The following is a 21,328-nucleotide window of genomic DNA, read 5'->3' on the forward strand; positions in this document are numbered from 1 at the left end:
CCTGATGTGTTGTCTTTTCCAGACAAAAAGGCTCCTCATTTGCAGATGTGCCTCATTTAGTGCAAACTCAGGTCTGATGTAATAATACATGTATATGACTCTGATCACTGCAACAGGATCTCCTATAGCAAACTCACAAGACGAAACTGAAAACATTTCAACTCAGGCTCAGCACCTCTTCTTCAATTTCCTTAAGACCCCGGGCCTCTGAGGTGGCACCCTGACCAAACTGTTTCCCAATTGAACGGCTGAGGGGTTAGTGCCTGGGATTTGGCGCCATCACATTGCCTCCATCCCCTGAGCCCCATTTTCCTGGGAACCCTGGGTCCCTCAAGGGTCCCCTTTGCGGTGGTTATTGAATAAGCATTGCTCTGGGGCATGAAAGCTGCAGCAGAGGAACACTTAGTGCATTACCATTTCAAGCAACGAACTGAGATTTCTGCAAGGATGTCAGACTCTCGTCAGCAAGACCTCCTTCTCCCCGCCTATGATGACGAGCCAGGCATTGCTACAGTCTACCCTTTGCATGGGGAGGGATCCAAAGAGTGGCAGTCCCTGATTAAGCCCTCTCACAGGTGCTGGGCAGGCAGGCAATCCACAGCACACAGGGCCTGCCATGTGTGTGTTCAGACCGTCATACACTGTGATAAGGCTCACAGAAGCGGTATGTTGTAAGCTTTTCTGCTCCTACAGCAGGAAGGCCATTTTGCGCACTCAGACTTTGGGAAAGAACCTATCTCTCTCACTTTGTTTATGAATTCTGCAACTCCTAGTGATTTTGATTGATGGGTGAGCCAAACTATGATGTACCCTTTCTGGGACTTTGTATAAGGTGAAAACTCGACCAACTGGAAATAGCAGCTACTGCTTCCAGATGGCCCTCCATTTCCCCAGATAGAAGGAGCAGCACCGGATGGTGGCCGTAGAGCCTGAGGATGGCCCCCAGGTGTAGACAGAGGGCAGAGAAGGGCCTACTTTGTGCAAAACAAGACAGAGATCGGCCAGACCTTAGGTGCAACACCCACCCGAGGTCTGGTTGCTACAGGGGCACACCCTGCTCAGCCAGTTCATCTGAGTACATGCAAAAAAGGAGAAAGTGACCTGTAGTTGAAAAAATGAAAAGCTAGGGCTTTCCTTACCTCCAGAAAAGAAAAAAGAAAAAAAAAACAATATATTTTTTTTAAGAAATAGGGACTTTTATGTATAGAGTCATCCAAGAATAATATATTTACAATTTTATGGCTTTGATTGAATTAATGAAGCTATTATTCAATAGAAACCCCAAACCCTCCCACCATGGGGGCACCCGTGAGCAGCTAGGCCAACAGCCAGAGCAGAATCAAGGCCAATACACAGGCGCTGGGCAGGGCGGCGGGGGCTGAGCTGACTGGGTCCTTCAGCATGCACACCACCCGGGACCAGGACCCGTTGTTGGGCAGGGGGGTGATGCCTGCCACACTGCACATGACGTTGTAGACATCCACGGATCTGATGGGAGCGGCTCTGAAGTTGGATTTGAAATCTGAAAGGGAAAGGCAAGCAGACAAGTTGTCACGGTCCCCACCCAGGGCAGAGAGGGGTAGAGTCACAGTGTGGAGGAATCACACCCCAGATCCAGGCGGCTTTGGGGCTGAAAAATCTGCTAGGTCTGGGGGTGTGGACAAGAGATTGTGAACCTGGAAGGAGATCTGGAAGGTTCCAGGTTAGAAAAGGAAGTTGCTTTCTGTGGCTCACGGGGATGAGTTTCTTTGAAAGACAAATCAGCCAACAACAGGGCTTGTTGTTGCTCCCCTTGTGATGACAGATCTTGAGGACGTAGAGGCTGCCCCAGAACGTCAACCCTTCTAATATCAAGGAAAACACAACAATTAGATGAGGGCGGTGGTTACACATCCCCGGAGAAGAATCAGCTGCTGAGAAATCAGTGGCAAGGCTGTCCCAATGCCACAGAAGCAGCTCCTCTCCCTTCTGACATGCTGTGGTCTTGGATGTGACGATCTTTCTGCATCCTCACCTAGTGGCCATGTCCTTGTCACATGAGGGGGTGGGAGGGTATGAGGGGTGGCAGACAATAGTAAATCCAAGAAATCCATCCCCACCCTTTCAAACATCTCCTTCTGCAACACTTGGCAAGAGAAATTGAGATCAAGCTCTAGTGATAAAAATGTTAGAAAAGATTATCGTTTTATGTTGAAAGTCCAAAATCAAATCCTGTACATGTAAGCAGTAAGAATTGGGGTTTCTGTCCCATTCCATCTGGATCATGGCCTCCAGGTCTGGAGCGCTGGGACTTTGGGCCCAAGGCAGAGATGATCCGGGCTGGGATGAGAGCATCTAGAAAATTCCTGAATAGCCGAGCTCTGCTGGCTCAAGATGATGTTTGAACCTGGAATGGGAATCCAAGTTATTCCCATGGGTTTACATTTTGTTGGATATTAAACCCATTTCTCCTAAAGAGAGAAGGTTCTGGAGGCTCACACTGAGCAGCCTGGGCTGCTTTCCAGGTGAGGCTAGCCAATTCGCAGGCACTCACTGAATCATGCTCCTGCCGTCTTATCTTGGACGTGGAGCTCTCCGGGGCAGGATTAAGACATTCAAATTAGAAACTAGGATTAACCAGAGAGAGGCCATCTTCCAGAATTATTTCCCCTTCTCTTAGCTGGACCAGACTTACTGACTTCCAAAGCTGTGTCTGGGCAGCTGCAACGGTGCTCAGCTTCCTCCCTGAGCGAGGAGTACCTACAATTAATCAAGAGGGATGGACCTTTATCTTAAAGAGCAGCTAGACAGCTATTAAGGGCCTCACGCTTAAATTTTCTTCTGAGTAAACAGTCAGTGTATAAAGCTGTTCAATCTTTCATGGAAATTGGGGCCAGAAACATGATGGTGTGCGGGAGGCTCTCAGGCTCTATCTGCCTGGAAACATTTTTGCAATTAGCCCAGTCCATTTTCATCAGGGGTCGTCTTTCTGTCTATAAAAGACTTGGGCTTTTAGTTTTAAAGGAGTGTGTGATGAAGGCCTTTGTTAATGGACAAACTCTCCGCACTGAATTTAAGCTATCATTGCTTTGGGGACTTTGTTTAAAATTTTTGGTTGGAGGCTAGATTTGCTTCTGCTTTAAAATAAGCCTGAGACTCTTATTCATAAACACTCCAACTGCAACTGTTTTGTGTTCATCATCTGATTCTTCTCTAGTGGGCCAAGGAGGAGGCCATGCCTTTGAATGAGAGCCCTGCTGTCTAATGTTCCCCTGTGTAAAGCCCATGGCCCTGGCATGTCTCCAACCTCATCTAGCACTGGACCTTGACAAGGTCCTCAAGGCTCCGTCCTGAACTCCCTCATTGTTTGAGCTCCACAGACACCCCGGGGCCTGGCTCTTGGGGGGCACCTGATAACTATTAGTGGCTGCTGGCATCATGCTGGAATCCCCTGAACTCTCTCGTAAGCTGATGTTGTGAACCCAGTTGGTGCTCTGTAAATGTCTGCTGCTACTGGTTCTGACTTTGACTTGATGACATGGAAATGTGGATGACACATGGCTATGATTTGGACCCATGTGTTCCCTAAGCTCAGACTCCCAGAGGTGCCCATGGAGGGTGCAGAAACGGATACCCCATAGTTTCCAGCAGCTGCGATGTGGCAGGTAGAATGACCCAAGGCAGAGGGAATGAAGGGGACAACGCCTACCTCTGCTCTGTCACATGGCCGAGCAGCGCGGGCTTGCAGGTGTGATCCCTACCCTATGATTTGAAAGGAAAGCATGGACTTTCATGGTTCGAGACATTCTGATCAACATCCAGGAGAAGGAATTTGGGAAAAGGATATGGGGGTAAGCTTATTGTATTTAATAAGGAGTGTGGACTGTGGAAAGAAAAAAGTGGTTCATGAGCCAGTGAACTGACAGTTGATGGCTGCTGACTGCTTGTTACTCTATTTTTTTTTTTTTTTTTAAAGAGGGTGTTCAGGTCATACTATGATTTCTAGAGTGTTTGATACACTTTTCCAAACTGTGAATTTACAGCGCTGTATTAATTAAACCAAATTACCAAATAGGCCCTCTCCCTCTCCCTCTCTCTTGCAGCCCTAGGAAAATTATCAGGTCAAGGAAAGCACCATAAATTTGCTTTCATCCAAGATACCCCGCGTCGTTCTGGCTCATTCTCCAAGTCAGTCTCAGAATCATCTCCGAGCCTGCCCTTGAGCACATCCTAGCTTCTGGTTGGGCCCTAAACTGAATGACCCCACAGGGAGGAACTGCGCCCAAGTCAGATCCTGTGAAGTGGTCATGTCAACCTCAAGACTCATGGCTGTCAGCAACCTGGTGCCTGACGAGCTTCCCTGGACATCAGAGAGCTGTGAAAGAACATTCTGATGAATTAAGGAAAAGAGGAATCGTAAACATGTGGAATGCATTTTCTTCACTGCGCTCGAGATTTAAAACTTACAAGGAGAAGTATGTGGCCACGCTTGCCAAACCCAAGAAGCATTTGAAAGCCAGCCAGCCAAAGACCTTTCATGGAGGCTGGCTGGGTTTGCTCAGCTTTGCTCATAAAGCAATCACTCCAGCCTTTACTAGCACCGTCAGCCCCTCCTGGCGGACACTTCCTTGGGAGTAGATGACTAAGGGAATTTGGTCTTTCTCGCCTACCAGGTCCGAAGGCCAGGAAGATGCCCCTCATGTCCCGGAGCTCGTTGTCATAGCCATGCCATCCACGCTGCCAGCCTTCCCTCTTGCCAGTGCTGTTCATCCAGAATGGAAGCAGCTCTCGATTCTGAAATCAAGCAACGCAGACATTGTGTTGAGTGAGCAGCCAGTCCAAACCACCACCCAGTGTGGGGATTTTCTGCTCAGCATCCTCGCCTGGGGTCATCCAACCTCAGCTGGATGGTTCCTCCTCCAGGTAGCGCAGACCTCTGGAGGCGGCCCATTAACTTGCCAAAGAGCCCTCCTTCTGTAGGTATCTTCTTACACTGGGCTGGACTGTACCTTGTAATCAGTTTTAGGGCCACTCCATACAGCATGTCAGAGACAGAAGGGATGTTAAAACCTACCCATGGTATAACAAAAAATAGAGCTGGCCTTTGTCCCAGGTTCCTGGCCCAGAGCGCCTAAATCCTTGGAATTTCCTGAGTGATAGGCATAATGAGCCTCTTTCTCCATAGCTGAGTTTAGGCTCCTGAGATGACTCATGGGGGTGGAGGTGAGGTGATGGATAGCTTCAGGATGGGGGCTGGTCACCAGAGGAACCAACCACATGATGAGAGGCTTAGAACCTTCAGCCCCATCCTCTGTCCTCTAAGACTGAGTTCAATTATATGGGCAAGGATTGAGTTACCCAGGCTGACACAGTGACACCCCATATAAAACCCCGGGAACAACATGGTCCAGGGAGCTTCTGGATTCATGTGCACAAGGTGGTGGGAGGGTGGTGCACCCAAAGAGAGCATGGGTTCTCCGCACCCCTCACCTCCATACTTTGTCCTACACATCTCTGCCACTTGGCTGCCCCTGAAAAGAATGCTTTATAATAAGATTGTAACTGTAAGTACAGCATCTTTCTGAGTTCACTAAATTCTGTGAAAATGAATTCACTCCAGTGAATTAGGGCACCTGAAATGGGGTCGCGAGAACCCTCCAATTTGTAGCCACGTCAGCCACAAGTGTGGGGAGTCTGGGAACCCAGGACTTGCGGCCAACATCAGGATGGGTGGGCAGTCTTGTGGGCTGGAGCCCCTTATAGCATGGCTCTGCTCTAACTCGGGGTGATGTCAGAAATGGAGTGGCAGGACACCCAACTGCTGCCAGAGACTTGTTGCTGGAAAACAGCGTTTAATCGAATCACATTGCTTTTCTAGAAAGGCTGTGGGAGCCCAGAGGCAGCCAACTCACCAGCATCCCAGTGCCTCTCCACCATACAAACCTCTCCATTCTCCTTTCTTCTAGCTCCACCCCAGGAAAAATTCAGAACACATCAGTCCCTCCCCATCACTCAGTCAACATTTGAAGCTGCTGCTCACATGCCTCTTCTCTAGGCCTGTGTACCTTCACTTCCTTTGACCATTCGTCATTTGGGATGGGTTCCAAAACCATTACTTCCCTGTCACCCTCCTTTCTTTCAGAACTAAATTTTCTTAGGTTGCAGCTTCTTACTTGTGAGACAAAAAGCTTAAACAATGTTTTATGGGAGTCCCTGGTGGCTCAGCAGGTTAAGGATCGGGCATTGTTACTGCTGTGACATGGGTTCAATCCCTGGCCCAGGAATTTCCACATGCCACAGGCACAGCCAAAAAAAAAGGAAGATTTTTCAAATCCTAAGGAGGCTACAGCCAGCTGGATACAACCCCAGCCCTTCGAGGCAGACTAAGCATTCATTCCTGATATTCCATCATCTTCTTGCTAAGCAGGATTAATATTACAAGTATTCCAAATGCAGAGGGTAGAACTGACTGGTCGTGATGAATGACTGGAAGCAGAACAGCTAAAGTACCAGGGATTGATGGGTTGGCTCACAAGACTCATAACAGTACATGTATTTTGTGCCCAGTACAGTTCACAAAGAGCCACCTCTGAATGCACTTAATTGTCACCACCTCCCAGTGTGGATGGTATTATGTTTCCCACTTTGGCACAGAGAGGTTAAGTGAGACTCTTAAAACCACACAGCTGTTGAGAGGCAGAGCTGGGATTGGAACCCAGCCTGGTCTTTCGCACCTTCCAGAACCCCACAGCCTGAGGTTGCTGCAGGGCTCCTGCTGGCACTGAACAGCAAAGTGTCCTTGTCCCTCGCTTCTTCACTGACTGACTGGTGACCAGCCACAGAATATGAAGACAATTTTTGGAAGAGAATTGGCCTGGGGGTTAGGTTTGCCACTTTCCAGCTCTGAGGTCCTGGGCAAGCTGCTTAACTTGGAGCTTCGGCTTCCCTGCTGGATGTAAAAACACCTGCCTCTCAGACTCTGCAGGATAACCTGATCGGGGGCTAAGCTGTACACACAATAGGTGCTCAATAAATGGTCCCCAGGTGCCACCGGCTGCGGGGTGAGGTGCTCGGGTCCTGTGCAGTGGGGCCCAGGCGGCTGCGAGGGTCAAGCCCTTCTTTGCTTATTTAGCTGTCATATCTCGTTGCACACCCATCCACTCTCACCCTATAAATCGCTCCCTGGCATGACTGCTCTCCAAATCTCACTGTTTCATTGACTCTCCATTTCCTCAATTTCCGTCATCCCTTTTCTCTCCTTTTCCAGCTGGAGTTTGCATTGTTCCATGGGAACGTTTTTATTAACTTACTGCACTTCTGACTTGCACTGGGTTTTGTTCTTTGTGGAGATGATCACAACACATCCCAACTTAGCTTCATTTGCTAATTGCACTCACTGCTCCCCACCCCCTACAGTCTGAACAGTAGGCAGGACAGGTTGTCACTAGTGACTTCACCACGAATGAACCCCATGGGACATGTGTCCCATGACAAAGGGACAGGTGGAAGGCAGGCAAAGACTGATGGCCTGATTTTAAAATTTCAGCCTAAATTCTACCAACACAAACACAGAGCAGTTAAAAATCTCAGCATAAATTTAACTGGGGATCTGTGGGGCCATAGGTCAATCCACTAGTTTTTATTAACATGACAAGTTGCTCCAATGAAACAACTATTCTTACTAATTTTAAAAAGTAATAAAGTGACTGGTTCTGAGAGAAGCTAAGTGATTAAATCGATTACATGATGTAATCTAATTACATTACATAATTAACCTCAAGAAGGTGCATTGGGAGTTCCTGCGGTGGCAAAGTGGAAACGAATCCGACTCGTATCCATGAAGATTCGAGTTTGATCCATGGCCTTGTTCAGGGGGTTGGTGATCCAGCATTGCTGTGAGCTGTGGTGTAGGTCGCAGATGTGGCTCGGATCTGGTGTTGCTGTGGGTATGGTGTAGGCCTGTAGCTTTAGCTCCAATTTAACCCTTAGCCTGGGAACTTCCATATGCAAGGATGCAGCCCTAAAAAGCAAAAAAAAAAAAAAAAAAAAAAAAAAAGAAGAAGAAGAAGGTGCGTTGATGATTTCCTTTTCCTCCCTGGTGGCTTCTTTTACTTTACTTGGTTCTGTGCTACTACATTATCACACCCGTGTAGGCCTGTACAGCTGTGTGATGCATACCAGACACATGTAGCCCTGATGGTGAAGCTTCCAGACCTCGCTGGAGCTGAGGGCAGGAGCCCCAGGCTGGAGATCCTCAAGCTCCAGGCGGAGGAGCCCGGGTACTGCCACAGAGCGCCACCTAGTGACATCCTGGGGAGGAGTCACTGAAGGGACTAGAGGGGTGTGTGTGTTGGAGAGAGATGCGGTGGGGAGCCACTATGAGGGAGCCTAACCAAGAGGACAGATGGCCGGGGTGGGGGGTGACTGTGAGTGGGGAAGGGCTGACACAGAGGACACCCTTTGAGGCCAGGGGACCTCTGCTGGGAAGAGTGAGAGAAAAAAGCAGAGGGAGACTGTCGGAAGGAGGGAGGGGGTGAGAGGAACCGGGAGCTTTCCGCTCTCAGTTCTTAACCCAAGGTTGTGCCAATCAGGGCGAATGACTGTCCTGGTTTACCTTGACTGAGGGGCATCTGGAGATGCAAAGCTTTCATTTTTAAAACCTGGATAGGCCTAGGCAAACCAGAACAAGTTGGTCACTCTATAATGAGCACTTTCTTGGGAATTCAACTAAAATCCTCATGGAGTGTCATCCATTCAGCACGTTCCAGTAGCTCTGGGACCGCTCCTCTGTACTTGGATGGACTGCAGTGCCGGGACTCCCCTTGATGTGCCCCTAAATTAGTTTATCATTTCTAGCAGGAAGGACCCAGAAATAGCTCCACACAGGAACTCTGTGAGAACTGGTTATTTTATGTTGACAGACTGTGCTCTTTTATTTGGTGCCTAGTTACATGTAATGCCTCACACCATTACCAGCTCACCATGAAAACATCTACCATGAGCTTGCTTTAACTGGGGAAGCCAGAGGGATATTTATGAGCTAAAAGCTGAATTTCTAGACTGGATCTTTGTCTCATTCCTCCCTGGCATTAAAAAAATTAGCATTCACTGTTCAGTAGCATTCACTGTTACCCCCAAATCAGCAAACCAGTTAATGGAGTTTGTTCAACACTTGCCTGGACCCATCTCTTTGACTCACCATTTTTGGATTCCATTCTGGTCCTGGGCTGGGATGTCTGGGCAGCGCTGGGAAGGAGGGTCAGGGAGCAATGAGGGAGGGGGAGGTGGGGAAGAAGCCGAGAGCAGCCTGAACAGTCTGCCGTCATCACTGCCTGAGCACACATGGCTGAGGCACTGCCCTTGGTAAGCTCTCGGGCATTTACTCGGTTTGTATTGTTGCATTTGGGGAATATATTAGCACGTGTATTTCTCACCAGCTCCTTCCTATTTCCCTTCGATAGAGATCAGAAAATGGTTGCTAAACCACAGAGAGAAATACTCCTGAAGAGGCAGGAGGGCCCCTGGCTCTGGGAAAACATCCGGGGAGATGGGATTCTATTCTCTTGGCCCCAGCCAGCATCAATTTGTCTTGACTCAGCTGTTTTCCTAATTGTGTCTAAGCCAGAAAAAAAGACTCCTCTGTTATCCAAGGCTGGACCCAGGGAAACTGCTTTCAGGGCTGAGAATTTCATTCTGCTGCAGAGGCAAAGTGCAATCCTGATCGGGAACATCATCACCCACGCCGGGCACTGGTATGCAGGTTACAAAGCAAACACAGCGTTCTCTTACCATGTGGGGAGAGATCGTGCCAATAAGAAGGTGGGAGATTAACAGCCCTGGCACAGAGCAGGAAGCGCAACAGAGAACGGCGTTTTCAATTCTCTGCAGTCAAATAAGTGTAATAAACAACAGAGAGATGTAAAGGCAGAAGGGAAAGAATGGGGGCTCGCCTTTAGGAGTTTTCAGAAGATAAAGAGAGAAAACCCACATTAAATCTAAGTAGGGTCAGAAATTATAATTTTTATCTATGAATCTTAAAAGTTAGACTCCATAATTTCAAAGATAGGAGTAAAAGGCTGAGGAGGTGCCATCGAATTGGTCACTGGGCTTTCTAAGTGGCCATCACCAGTCAGAAGGCTGGAGATGCTGCCGTTGGTCCTCTCTCTCATTTCCCCTCCTTTTCTCTGCTGATGCAAGTTCCAGGCACCTGTCTGCCTGATCCCCAGCCACTGTATCACTTTTGTCTTATCACTTTTTGTGCTGAACTGTGGGTCCCATGGCCCACAGTTCAGCACAGCACCCTATCTTAGGACCAAAGCAGAGTCAAGGCAGGGGTGTCCTACCACACTGGTAAGCTGAGTGATGAGACCTAAAGGCAACTTTGCTGGTAGGTTCTGGGCTGGGGTGGATTTCCAGTGCAGTTAGAGAAGTTTAAGCATCAGTTCATCTCATTCACATGGGTTTCTTCCAAGTCCTTGTATCTAATCTTATATTCATAATTTAGTATTCTTTTTTTAAAGAGAGACCTCCTTCCCCCCAATTTTATAATCATCAGTGTCCCAAAAAACCCATATCTGCCACTGATTCTGGGATATATATTTTGCTCTCTAATAAAAGTGTGAGGGGAATTCCCGTCGTGGCGCAGTGGTTAACGAATCCGACTAGGAACCATGAGGTTGCGGGTTCGGTCCCTGCCCTTGCTCAGTGGGTTAATGATCCGGCGTTGCCGTGAGCTGTGGTGTAGGTTGCAGACGCGGCTCGGATCCCGCGTTGCTGTGGCTCTGGTGTAGGCCGGTGGCTACTGCTCTGATTCAACCCCTAGCCTGGGAACCTCCATATGCCGTGGGAGCGGCCCAAGAAATAGCAACAACAACAACAACAAAAAAAAAAAGACAAAAAAAAGACACACACACAAAAAAAAGTGTGAGATACACAAGGACAAGCTATGTCCCTGCTTTCCTGCTTTGAGATGACCTGGAGGATGTGATACTTGGAGCTACAGCAGCAATCTTGTGCTCTGAAGGGGAAGTCAAAAGAATTGCGAAAGAACTGACTCAGGGCTTAATATCACTGAAATGCTGGATGAACCACCCTGGAACTGCTTACCTCTAGGCTTCTAGTTAAGTGAGATAATGAATCTTTATTTATTTATTTATTGTCTTTTTGCTATTTCTTGGGCCGCTCCCACGGCATATGGAGGTTCCCAGGCTAAGGGTCTAATCAGAGCTGTAGTCCCGGCCTATGCCAGAGCTACAGCAACGTGGGATCCGAGCCGCGTCTGCAACCTACACCACAGCTCACGGCAACGCCGGATCATTAACCCACTGAGCAAGGGCAGGGACCGAACCCGCAACCTCATGGTTCCTAGTCGGATTCGTTAACCACTGCACCACGACAGGAACTCCCTGAATCTTTATTATTGAAGGCATTTATTCAAGTGCTCTGTGACTTATAACCAAGAGCATCTTGACTGATACCCCAAGGTTCCCCATCACTGTGGGGTTTTTTTATTCATTTTTTTTTCTTTTTATGGCCACACTTGTGGCATATGGAAGTTCCCAGGGTAGAGGCTAAACCAGAGCTGCAGCTGCAGACTACACCACAGCCCCAGCAATGTCAGATCCAAGCTGCATCTTTGGCCTATGCTGCAGCTTGAGGCAAATGCTGGATCCTTAACCCACTGAGCAAGGCCAGGGATCCAACCTGCATCCTCACAGTGACAACATCATGTTCTTAACCTGCTGAGCCACAACAGGAACTCCCTATCACTGTGTTTTAGTCACTCTTTGGGAAAAACATGCATCTTCTCACGGGAGGTGCTACTTACCAGGTGGAGCCTCCTCTGACAGCACTTATGGCTGAAGCAGCTTCACCCATGCCTGTCCCACCCTCCTGGAAGAACTGAGATGGTTCCTAATAAGCTGTTCCCAATCTTCATGACACACTCTGGCTTTGCCACTCTCCCTATGTAAGCCAGTTTTTCCATAAGTTACCTCAAATTACCTCTGCATTCTTACAATTTCCCTCCCTGCCATGCCTCTCAGAGTGGTTGATTTCAGCTAAGTATAAGAAAGTAAAACAACAGAGACACAGAGTCCTACTGAGAAATGAGTGACAGCTAACGGTGGATTAACCCTCAGCATCTATTTGGTTTTGAAAACTTAAAGCAATTTCACCACAGTGTTCTAAATTGAAAATTTTGCAAAATCTAAGCCTTTTTGTATGGCTTGGGAAGTTGGCTTTATGGCATAAAGTTAGATAGGCACCCAGCCAGGTGACCTACTCGACTATATGTGCAATCGGTGGAAGGTCCTGAGAAAGCCACCATAGATGAAAATGCGGTGAGCCTAGAATAATCTCACTGCAGGTGACCTTCACTGTGAGAAAGTGACCAGAAGCACGTGTGCACTCAGAGGAGAGCGTTTATGGGCAGAGGGACCCTCTTGGAAACTTCCAAAATCACACAGCATAGGAAGCCGAAGTCTGCTACTTAGAAGGGCCCAGCTTGGCCTCAGGACCATGTAGGGGGCATGTCTGACCAGGTCTGCTTTGTTTCCTCAGCAACCAGGTACTTCCCTTGTCCACAAGACCAGAGGAAGGACTCAGTCCTCCTGAAGGACCCATGGTCACATCAAGGAATCCCTGTTTTCCACACCAGGGTCCCTAGATGTCCATTCATTTGCCTGATCAATATTTCTGCTGATCACACCTGCCCTCACTCTGGCAGATTAAACACCAGCCTAGGCCTCCCTTGGTATCCACAGGGGATTGCTTCCAGGACCCCCTTGGATACCAAACTCCATGGATGCTCAGGTCCCTCAGAAAAAAAAAGTGTAGTATTTGCATTAACACCACACATCCTCCTGTATATTTTAAATCATCTCTAGATTACTTACAATACCTAAAACAATGTAATGCTATGGAAATAGCTGTAAATGCAATGTAAATGTGATGTAAATTGTTGCTGACATCTAGCAAATTCAAGTTTTGCTTTTTGGAACTTTCTGGAATGTTTCTCCCTCAAATATTTCTGACCCTCGGTTGGAAGAATCTACAGATGTGCAACCTCGAATTTGACTGTACTTTGCTGGCCTTGACCAACGCCTCTCATGTGCCACTGTCTGCCACTCCTTTCTACCCCGTCGTCTGATCAGTTTGCAACCCCGTTCAAATTCATTCCTACAGTAACCCAGGCCCTGTCCAGGAACTGATTCTAAGCAGGATGCGACCACTGACTCCCCTGTGGAGAGGACCTGCCCACGTTGCCCCGGTATCAGAAGCTGATGCAAGAGCCTGGTGAGCCTGGGGTCCAGGCGGGCAAGGAGGAGACTGCTGATGTCATTCGCGCACGAGGCAATTAGGATTTGGGCCCAGAATGCAAGATAGGCTCTGCGAAATCAAGTTGGCAACCCAGGGACTTGGATCCACGGAGTTTTGTTTGCCAATCACTTCTCTTTAAGGTAAAAGCAAAGCTGAGTCTCTCCTGGCTTTTCGGTGCCCTAAAGCAATTGCTTTGGTTCATAGCAATTGTTCCACTTTAAACTGAATAGGTTACATTGTAAGCCTGGGTAATTGAGTTAAGGGCCATTTGTTAAAATACAGCGAGTCTGGAGCCATGAAGTCTAAACCGTGACTCGGGGTCGGAATCTCCAGTTGTGTCTCCAGAGTCACCTGACCAAGTCTTTTGGTTCTCCAAAGAAGGAAATAATGTAATGGATGACTCTTAAGTGAAAACAAAATCTTTCAAGTGGAAAAGGTGAATAATTATTTACCTTCGGCTGTTCGATAGAATCTGTATAATGAATATCTTGTCATATGTTTTATATTCACCTCAGTTATGAACCATCCTTCGTCAGCCACTAAGGTCAAAGGAGAGACAAATTTTCCTTTCTTGTAATAGAACCTGCTCGGTATGGCTTCTTTCTCATAGACAGTCATGTGTTCAACTCTTCTCAATTTGTTATATATCTGCAAAGATAACCAAGAATGACCAGTTTTATATTCTCTCTTAAATATCTACGAACATTTATTGGACCTGGAGGAGAGAGAGGGCTTTATAAAACCAAAGAGAAAAATTACCCAAATACCTGATAGATCTGACTACATAAGACAGAGAAACTTTCACATGTCTCAGAAAAGAGGGTGGCCTCATCTAGTAGGGCTGAAGACCCACATACCCTATGACCTAATCAGTTAGCCCCCAAGGATAGTGAGAATCCCTCATACATGTGCACCCGGAGATACACAGAAGGAGATAGACCACAAACTGGAATAGCCCAAATACCCAACAGAAGGGATAAATGAAGCATGAGTGTTTCTGCAGGGCAATACTATACAGCAATGAAGATGGAAGAATTGCAGCCTCACAGAACACCTGGAAGAATCAGGGGGATCTCAGTTTCAGGGGAAAAAAGCACATTTCAGAAGAATATAGACAAGAGTATTCCTACTACATGATGTTCAAATAACTATAAACTAACAAATGTAAATGGTAAAACTATAAAGAGAATTATGGGAATAACTCATAACTTAGGACAGTGGTTTCCTCCCAGGGGCCAGGTGATGGGGTCTGGGAAGGGCACCTAGGAGAAACCATTATCAATGGTAATGTTGTATTCCTTAAATGACTGTAAGGTGCCTATTGTAACATTATCCTTTATACCTTACACATATTTTACAATATTTTTCAGTATCTACTCGGTAATTAAAGAACAAGTTACAAAAACTTATTTATGTCAAAAATACTACAGTAAAATTAAAAGGTGAATGAGAAATTGGTCTGCCTGGTGTTAAATACCAAGATCAAAGAATAGAATTTATTCTTTGACTTGATCTAGATAGAGCATGTCCCACCTACATCTGATTTGAAAAGTACTAGTAAATTGTTTGCCATTAATTACACTGCTAATTTTATGATGAAGATGTAAATTCTGTACATAGTTCTAATATTTAGCAACAGCTTACATCTTTATGGCTAAAATTAAAATCAACTGGATGATGTTGATTTGTGGGCCCTCAGCCAAATTAGGCATATACTGGGTAGACCTGAATATAAAATTGAATTTGTCAACTCTGGAAAATAATTGGTCTTGAGGTTATTTAGTAGAGAGTCTCTAATGGCCCCCGGAGTGATGATTTCCTACTTAAGAAAACGCCTAGTTCTTAAGGAAAGTGGGATGCCTTTCCAGAAAGATTTTTGAATAAGTGAAAAGTCTGATGGCACATAACAGGTCTCACAAACTGTTGTGTCCATCACATGACAAACTGTCACCCAAACACAGCCCCCACTTCCGAATAATCTACCAACTGCTTTAGGCAGCTTGCAACTGCCTGACATACACTGCACATTGGGAGAAAGCAGCTCTTCCCAGCTCATAAGCTGTTGATGCTCCAGCATTCCGGAGACAGCTAGTCCCTAGGTGCCAAACTGGAGATGCAGACCATGTTTCTTGCCAGGAAAACGGAACTTCTTTGTGAGATGTCGTTTACTGTGAGACTTGCCAATGGTGTAAAAGATCCTTCCCAGTTTCACATTTGAGCTCATGGGAACGTTGTGCAAAGTAATTCAGCACCTCCACTTCCTGACCATGGAGCCTGAGATAAAAAGGGGCATTGCCTGGGGATGGGACGAGGCTGGGGAGGGGTGGCAGGTTGGGCACCTGGCTTCCTCAGTCACAAACAGACAGATCATAGATTCTTACAAGGTGGTGGGCAGGACAGGGAGGAGATTCTCTCTCTGAGCTACAACAGGAGGACCCCAGCCTACCCCAGTGCTCCATTAACACCAACAACGGTCCATTGCCAACCGCATCTCTGCCATGAGGTTGGATGGAAGCCCCATGCCCAGCCAAGGCCCAGTCCCGTCTCCCTGAAGGTGGCACCTCCATTGGCAGTAGCGTGGGCCTCCCCAGAGGAAGAGAGCAGTTTTCTCTGGGAGTGGACAGAAGTCCCAGAGCCTGTCCTGGGAGGTGACCTGGCCCTTTGCTCCTTCATCATCTCAGTGTGGCTTGACCGCCACTGCCAGATAGAATGACTATTTGCAGAGAAGGGTAGGAGAGGCCTGGTCATCTCATGGTGTCAGGTTCCCAGTGGCAGGGGCTGGGGGGAGGGGAGCTGTGGAGAGGGGAGTTTTGTCCTATGTCACCTGCACTTTGTGGGCACTCAGCCACACCCTCTAAAGGACGTCCCCCTCCAATGGTGATAAACATCATCAGTGACAAATACATCATCCTTGCAGTGGTCCAGCATTCTTCCATGTGATTCAGAGCTGCCCAGGAGGGCAGCCACAATGGCACCGGCACCCGTGGACAGGGAAGCAGCAGGAGGCTGCGTCAGGGATGCTGGTCAGGGAGTTGATGAGAGCTGGGATCTGAACCCAAGCCCTGTAGCCCCTGAGATATGCCGCCGGCCCTTGCATATGGCCTCAGCCCTGGTCCTTTTGGCACCTTTTTATCTCCAATTCCCTAGAGACAGATCAGCCCAATGGCTGACTTCCAGAAAAGAGCCTTCTATACTTGCATCTGACATTCCCCAGCCAGGTCTGAGATGCACTGCACTTTGGCCAAGAACAAAACAGCCCTACTAAGGGCTAAGCCCTTAATGCGCTGAGCACTGCACACCCTTTGTCTCATTTAATGACCACGAACATCCAGTACCCATCTCAGAGGAAAGAAGACAGAGACATGGGAGGGTGAACAAGTCGACAGAGGTCACTTAGCGAGGGAAGGACAAGGTGGTCACCTGCTTCCAGAGTCCCAGCTCCCCCTGGAGGCTACACTGTTTCCTCATTAAAGCTACAGGACAAAGACCCAGTGCGGTGATGGCCAGTGAAGGTGTGTCTTGCCCGTATCCCCTACCCAGCCCACTGCCCACCCTGCTTCCCGCATCTTGCCTCGGAATGCTTCCCGGGGGCTGGCCACAAGCTGACAACAGGCCCTCGGTCCTTCACCTGCTGCAGGTCATTCAGGCTGATGTACTTATTCAGCTCAATCACTTTGTCCATCCAGAAGATGTCTGTCATGCCGTGGTCGGAGAAGATGATGACATTGAGGTCGTCCTGCAGCTCTCGCTCCTGAGGGAGGGCGGGGCGGGGGTGGTCAGCACAGTGCAGCGAGGTGCTCCGACCCGGGCAGTCTGGCAAACGGGTGCTTCAAGCTACAAGTTATAGGAGAAGGGATTCCTCCTCGGCTGTGAATTTAATTGTCTACTGTTACCCTGATGAGACCCGGTTCAAAATCGCAGCAGATGTACCATGGGGAGTGGAGCGCAAAAACCCAATCCCCACTCGATTACAGCTGGACATTATATTCAGCCTTTTAAGGTAGCCTTTCTGTTTCCATCCTCTTTGGATCTTTCAACAAACTTGGGTGGGAATATAATAACTATTGCCACCCATTTCACATGTGTGAAAATGAAGCCCAGGTAAGTTTTAAAACATAATACTTTAAGGAGTTTCCTGGTGGCCTAGTGGTTAAGAGTTTGGTGTTGTCACTGATGTGGCTTCAGTTTGATCCCTGGCCCAGGAAATTCTGTATGCTGTGGGCATGGCCAAAAACAAAACAAAAAAATACTTTAAGTCAGACAAAAAAGACAAATATCACATGATATCACTTATATGTGGAATCGAATAGTGATACAAATGAACTTATTTACAAAACAGAAATAGACTCACAGACATAGAAAACAAACATGATTACCAAAGGGGAAAAGAGGTGGGGGAGGGATAAATTAGGAATTTGGGATTAACAGATACTCTATAAACAGATATAGATACACACTACACTATATATATAGATAGATAGATAGATAGATAGATAGATAGATAGATAGATAGATAACCAACAAGGATGTACTATATAACACAGGGATCTATATTCAATACTTTGTAATAGCATACATATATATGAATCACTTTGTTAAAGACCTGAAACTAACACAACATTGTAAATCAACATTTTGATTAAAAAAATTTAATTTTTAAAAATTTTTTCTATTTATTTAATTTATTTATTTATGTCTTTTAGGGCTACACCCGTGGCATACGGAGGTTCTCAGGCTAGGGGTCTAATCAGAGTTATAGCTGCTGGCCTACACCACAGCTCATGGCAACAGCGGATCCTTAACCCACTGAACGAGGCCAGGGACTGAACCTTCAACCTCATGGTTCCCAGTCAGATTCATTTCCACTGAGCCAGGACAGGAACTCCAAATTTTTCTTTTTAATGTATTGTAGTATACTTGACTTACAGTATTGGGTTAGTTTCAGGTATACATCAAAGTGATTCAGTTATACATATATACACATCCATTCTTTTTCCAATTCTTTTCCCATATTGGTTATTACAGAATATTGAGTAGAACTCCCTGAGCTATATAGTAGGTCTTTTTTAGTTATCTATTATATATGTAGTAGTGTATATATGTTAATCCCAACTTCCTAATTTATCCCTCCCGACAACAATTTTTTTTTTTTTTTTTTTGCTTTTCAGGGCCACACCCGTGGTATATGGAAGTTTCCAGGCTAGGGGTCCAATTGGAGCTACAGCTGCCGGCCTACACCACAGCCACAGCAACGCCAGATCCTTAACCCACTGATCGAGGCCAGGGATCAAACCAGCAGCCTCATGGTTCCTATTCAGATTCATTTCTGCTGTGCCATGATGGGAACCCCAAATAAAAGTTTTTTAAAAATAAAAAATAATACTTTGCTTAAAGTCCTTCAGTAAGGGTGTGGCAGGATTAGGGAGAGAATTAAGGCCTGGTTTCCATGTCCACACCAACCTGGTTACCAGACTTAACAGGTTTGGTAAACAATGGGGCCATCTCGCCAGCTACACCAGGCAGTGACACAACCCTTGGTCATTTCGGTGCCACTGGCCTGGCTGTAAGACAAGGGTCTCTTAGTTCCTGGGGAGGCATATGAGGAAAAGAGACCCCACAAACCCTTGTGCTGGCCCAGTCAGCTCTTGGCAGTAAGAAGGGAGATGTTGATGGTGGGACAGTCAAGGAGACGGAAGAAGGGTGACAGAGGGAAGGTCGGCCTCATGGTCCCCGTTCTTGGTCACCTGGATCCACTCGGTCATGTACTTCAAGACAGTGTCCACAGCCTTCAGGGCGTCTCTCCTCTGTGGTGACGAGGGCCCAAAGTGGTGGCCTTCCACATCAATGCGCTCGTGGTATATGGCTGCCAGGTCGGCCTGGCCGCTCCTAGAGGGTAGGGTGAGAGGTGCCGTTGTGTGAGGCTCCGCCAGCTTCCTCCCTCTCACCCCACCATCCCAGTGAAGAAAAGGGCACCCCAAAACCCTGCCCTGAGAGCCCAGTGCAGTTGACACCTGAAAGCCAGTAAGGGTGCTCCCCAGGGGAGAGACGTGAATCCAGCAAAGATGTGGTGCCAGCCCTTCCCACATTGGTGACAAAAGTCAGACAGCATGTTCATGGGTCATCTCCCCTCTTTGCTCATCATGTCCCAAGATCACCATGTGGCAACAGGCAGGGACAGTTCTGATAGCTCCCCCCACCATCTGGTTTCATCTGAAGATCAGAGAAAATAGAAGCAACCATTCAAATAATGGTTATTTCATTATTGTTGGACTTCAAGAAAGCTTCTAAATAAAATAATAGACTGGAGTTTAACCAACTGACAGGAATAGGAACAAGCTTTACTGGGCAAACAGGTTTGTGTTCATGATTGGCCATCAGCAGGCACCCCAGGATGCTTGCTCTCTGGGGACCCAGAAAAGGTCAGCTCCAGTGTGGACTCGGAGTGAATTCTAGCACCAACCACACTTCATGTGTCCCAGAAAGACCTGGTTCTGGCAAAACGTCCCCTCTGGGCCAGAGTATTGGGGGTAAAAAAATCAAGCTATTTTACCCTCCATGTGGGGCTAAGACATAAACGAGTGGGAGGCTTATGGGGTGAGGAAGGGGAGGGGCCATGCAACGTGCCCTCCCACCTCCACACAAGGCAGGGCTTTCCCATGACTGCCTGCCGGCTCTGGCTTTGTCCACAGCCTTTCCCAAAGCACCTGAACAGAACAATGATGGTGATGTGGTGAAGATGGTTGTGGTGATGATGGCAGCGGTGACAGTAACTGACAAAAGATGAAGCGATGGAAAAGAAATGGAAGTAGTTCCTTTGTGTAGACTTTACAAGGGTTAATAATGAATATTCTTGGCAGATTCCCTTATTTCTCTTGAAAACCTTTATTTTAACAAACACACACACACAAATGAGGTGGCACAGTCTCTCCCCGACACTTGGAACGTGAGGAATGAAAGAAGGTGTATCCTTAGCCTGCGGTGCCTCTCAATCCACAGAAGAGGAAAAACAGCTTGCAGTAAGTAGTTCAAGATCCTGCCTTGCACGACTGGAGTTAAACAGCCTCGTTCACCCTTCAGGTCTCAGGGAGAGGTTGCCTCTTTCAGGAAGCATCCCCTGATGTCTGGGCGCAGCTGGGCGGCCCTCCTGGGGGCTCCCATCGCATTCCGGGTTCATCTCTTGCTTGGGATTTTTCATACTGTGCCGTAACTGCCCACTTATGCGTCCTTCGCCCCCTCTAAACTGCGGGGTTCTTTCACCCCAAGGTGGAGACTCATTCTCCTTGGTGTCTCAGCTCAGCCCAGGACCTGGCACTCAGTAGGAGCTCTGTAACTGTCAGCTGGATGTCTAACAATAGTAAGTGCTGCAGACATGGAGAGTAGACCTGTGGATGCCAAGGGGGAGGGGAAGAGAGTGGGATGGACTGGGAGTCTGGGTTGGTAGATGCAAACTATGACATCTAGAATGGATAAGCAATGAGGTCCTACTGTACAGCACAGGGAACTATATCCAATCTCTTGGGATAGACCACGATGGAAAATAATATAAGGGTGTGTGTGTGTGTGTGTGTGTGTGTGTATACGTGACTGGGTCACTTTGCTGTCCAGAGAATTGGCATAACCTTGTAAATCAACTATATTTTAATTTAAAAATAAATCACTAAAAGTAATAGTAAGTGCTCAATAAATGATTATTCTGCATCAGGCACTACGTTGAGGGTTCTTCATACATTATCACATTTCATCCTCACAGCAACCCTATCGGGGAGGAATACAATAAACAGAGAGTTCAGTACAGTTGCTCACACAACTTGCAAGACACGAGCGGGGACTGAGACAGGGTGGGGCTGCCTCCACCACCCTGAGCACAACCCCTGAAAACGCTGAAAGAGCTCCACAGCCCACACCAACATGGAAACGTTCCACCTAACCCAACCAGCAGTCTGGAAACGGTTCTTATTCTGCTCTAAGACTCCCACCCACCCCAAGAAAGCTGGACGTGAGACATGGCAAAAGTGGCCGTGAGACTGAG

At 47.4% G+C, this 21,328-nt stretch overlaps 1 protein-coding gene across 3 annotated transcripts in view; it reads right to left on the minus strand.

Moving 5' to 3' along the window:
• Positions 1-21,328, minus strand: part of ENPP6 (ectonucleotide pyrophosphatase/phosphodiesterase 6) — a 96,910-nt gene that overhangs the window by 12,012 nt on the left and 63,570 nt on the right. For 2 of the 3 annotated variants that reach the window (XR_014828686.1, XR_014828685.1), the window contains exons 4-8: positions 19,044-19,185; positions 16,871-17,050; positions 13,810-13,947; positions 4,650-4,773; positions 1,026-1,522 (exon numbers count right to left, since the gene is read on the minus strand). Coding sequence is in view for 1 of the 3 variants with exons in the window: in NM_001444828.1 (NP_001431757.1) it covers positions 1,317-1,522; positions 4,650-4,773; positions 13,810-13,947; positions 16,871-17,050; positions 19,044-19,185 (790 nt within the window). In the remaining 2 variants the exon portion in view is untranslated. 3 annotated transcript variants of the gene reach the window in all.

The sequence above is a fragment of the Sus scrofa genome, chromosome 15, assembly GCF_054392235.1.
Source record: "Sus scrofa isolate SSC_HxYL_T2T_F1_AM1 chromosome 15, Sscrofa_HxYL_maternal_Yorkshire_Landrace_v2.0, whole genome shotgun sequence".
NCBI classification, from domain to species: Eukaryota; Metazoa; Chordata; class Mammalia; order Artiodactyla; family Suidae; genus Sus; species Sus scrofa.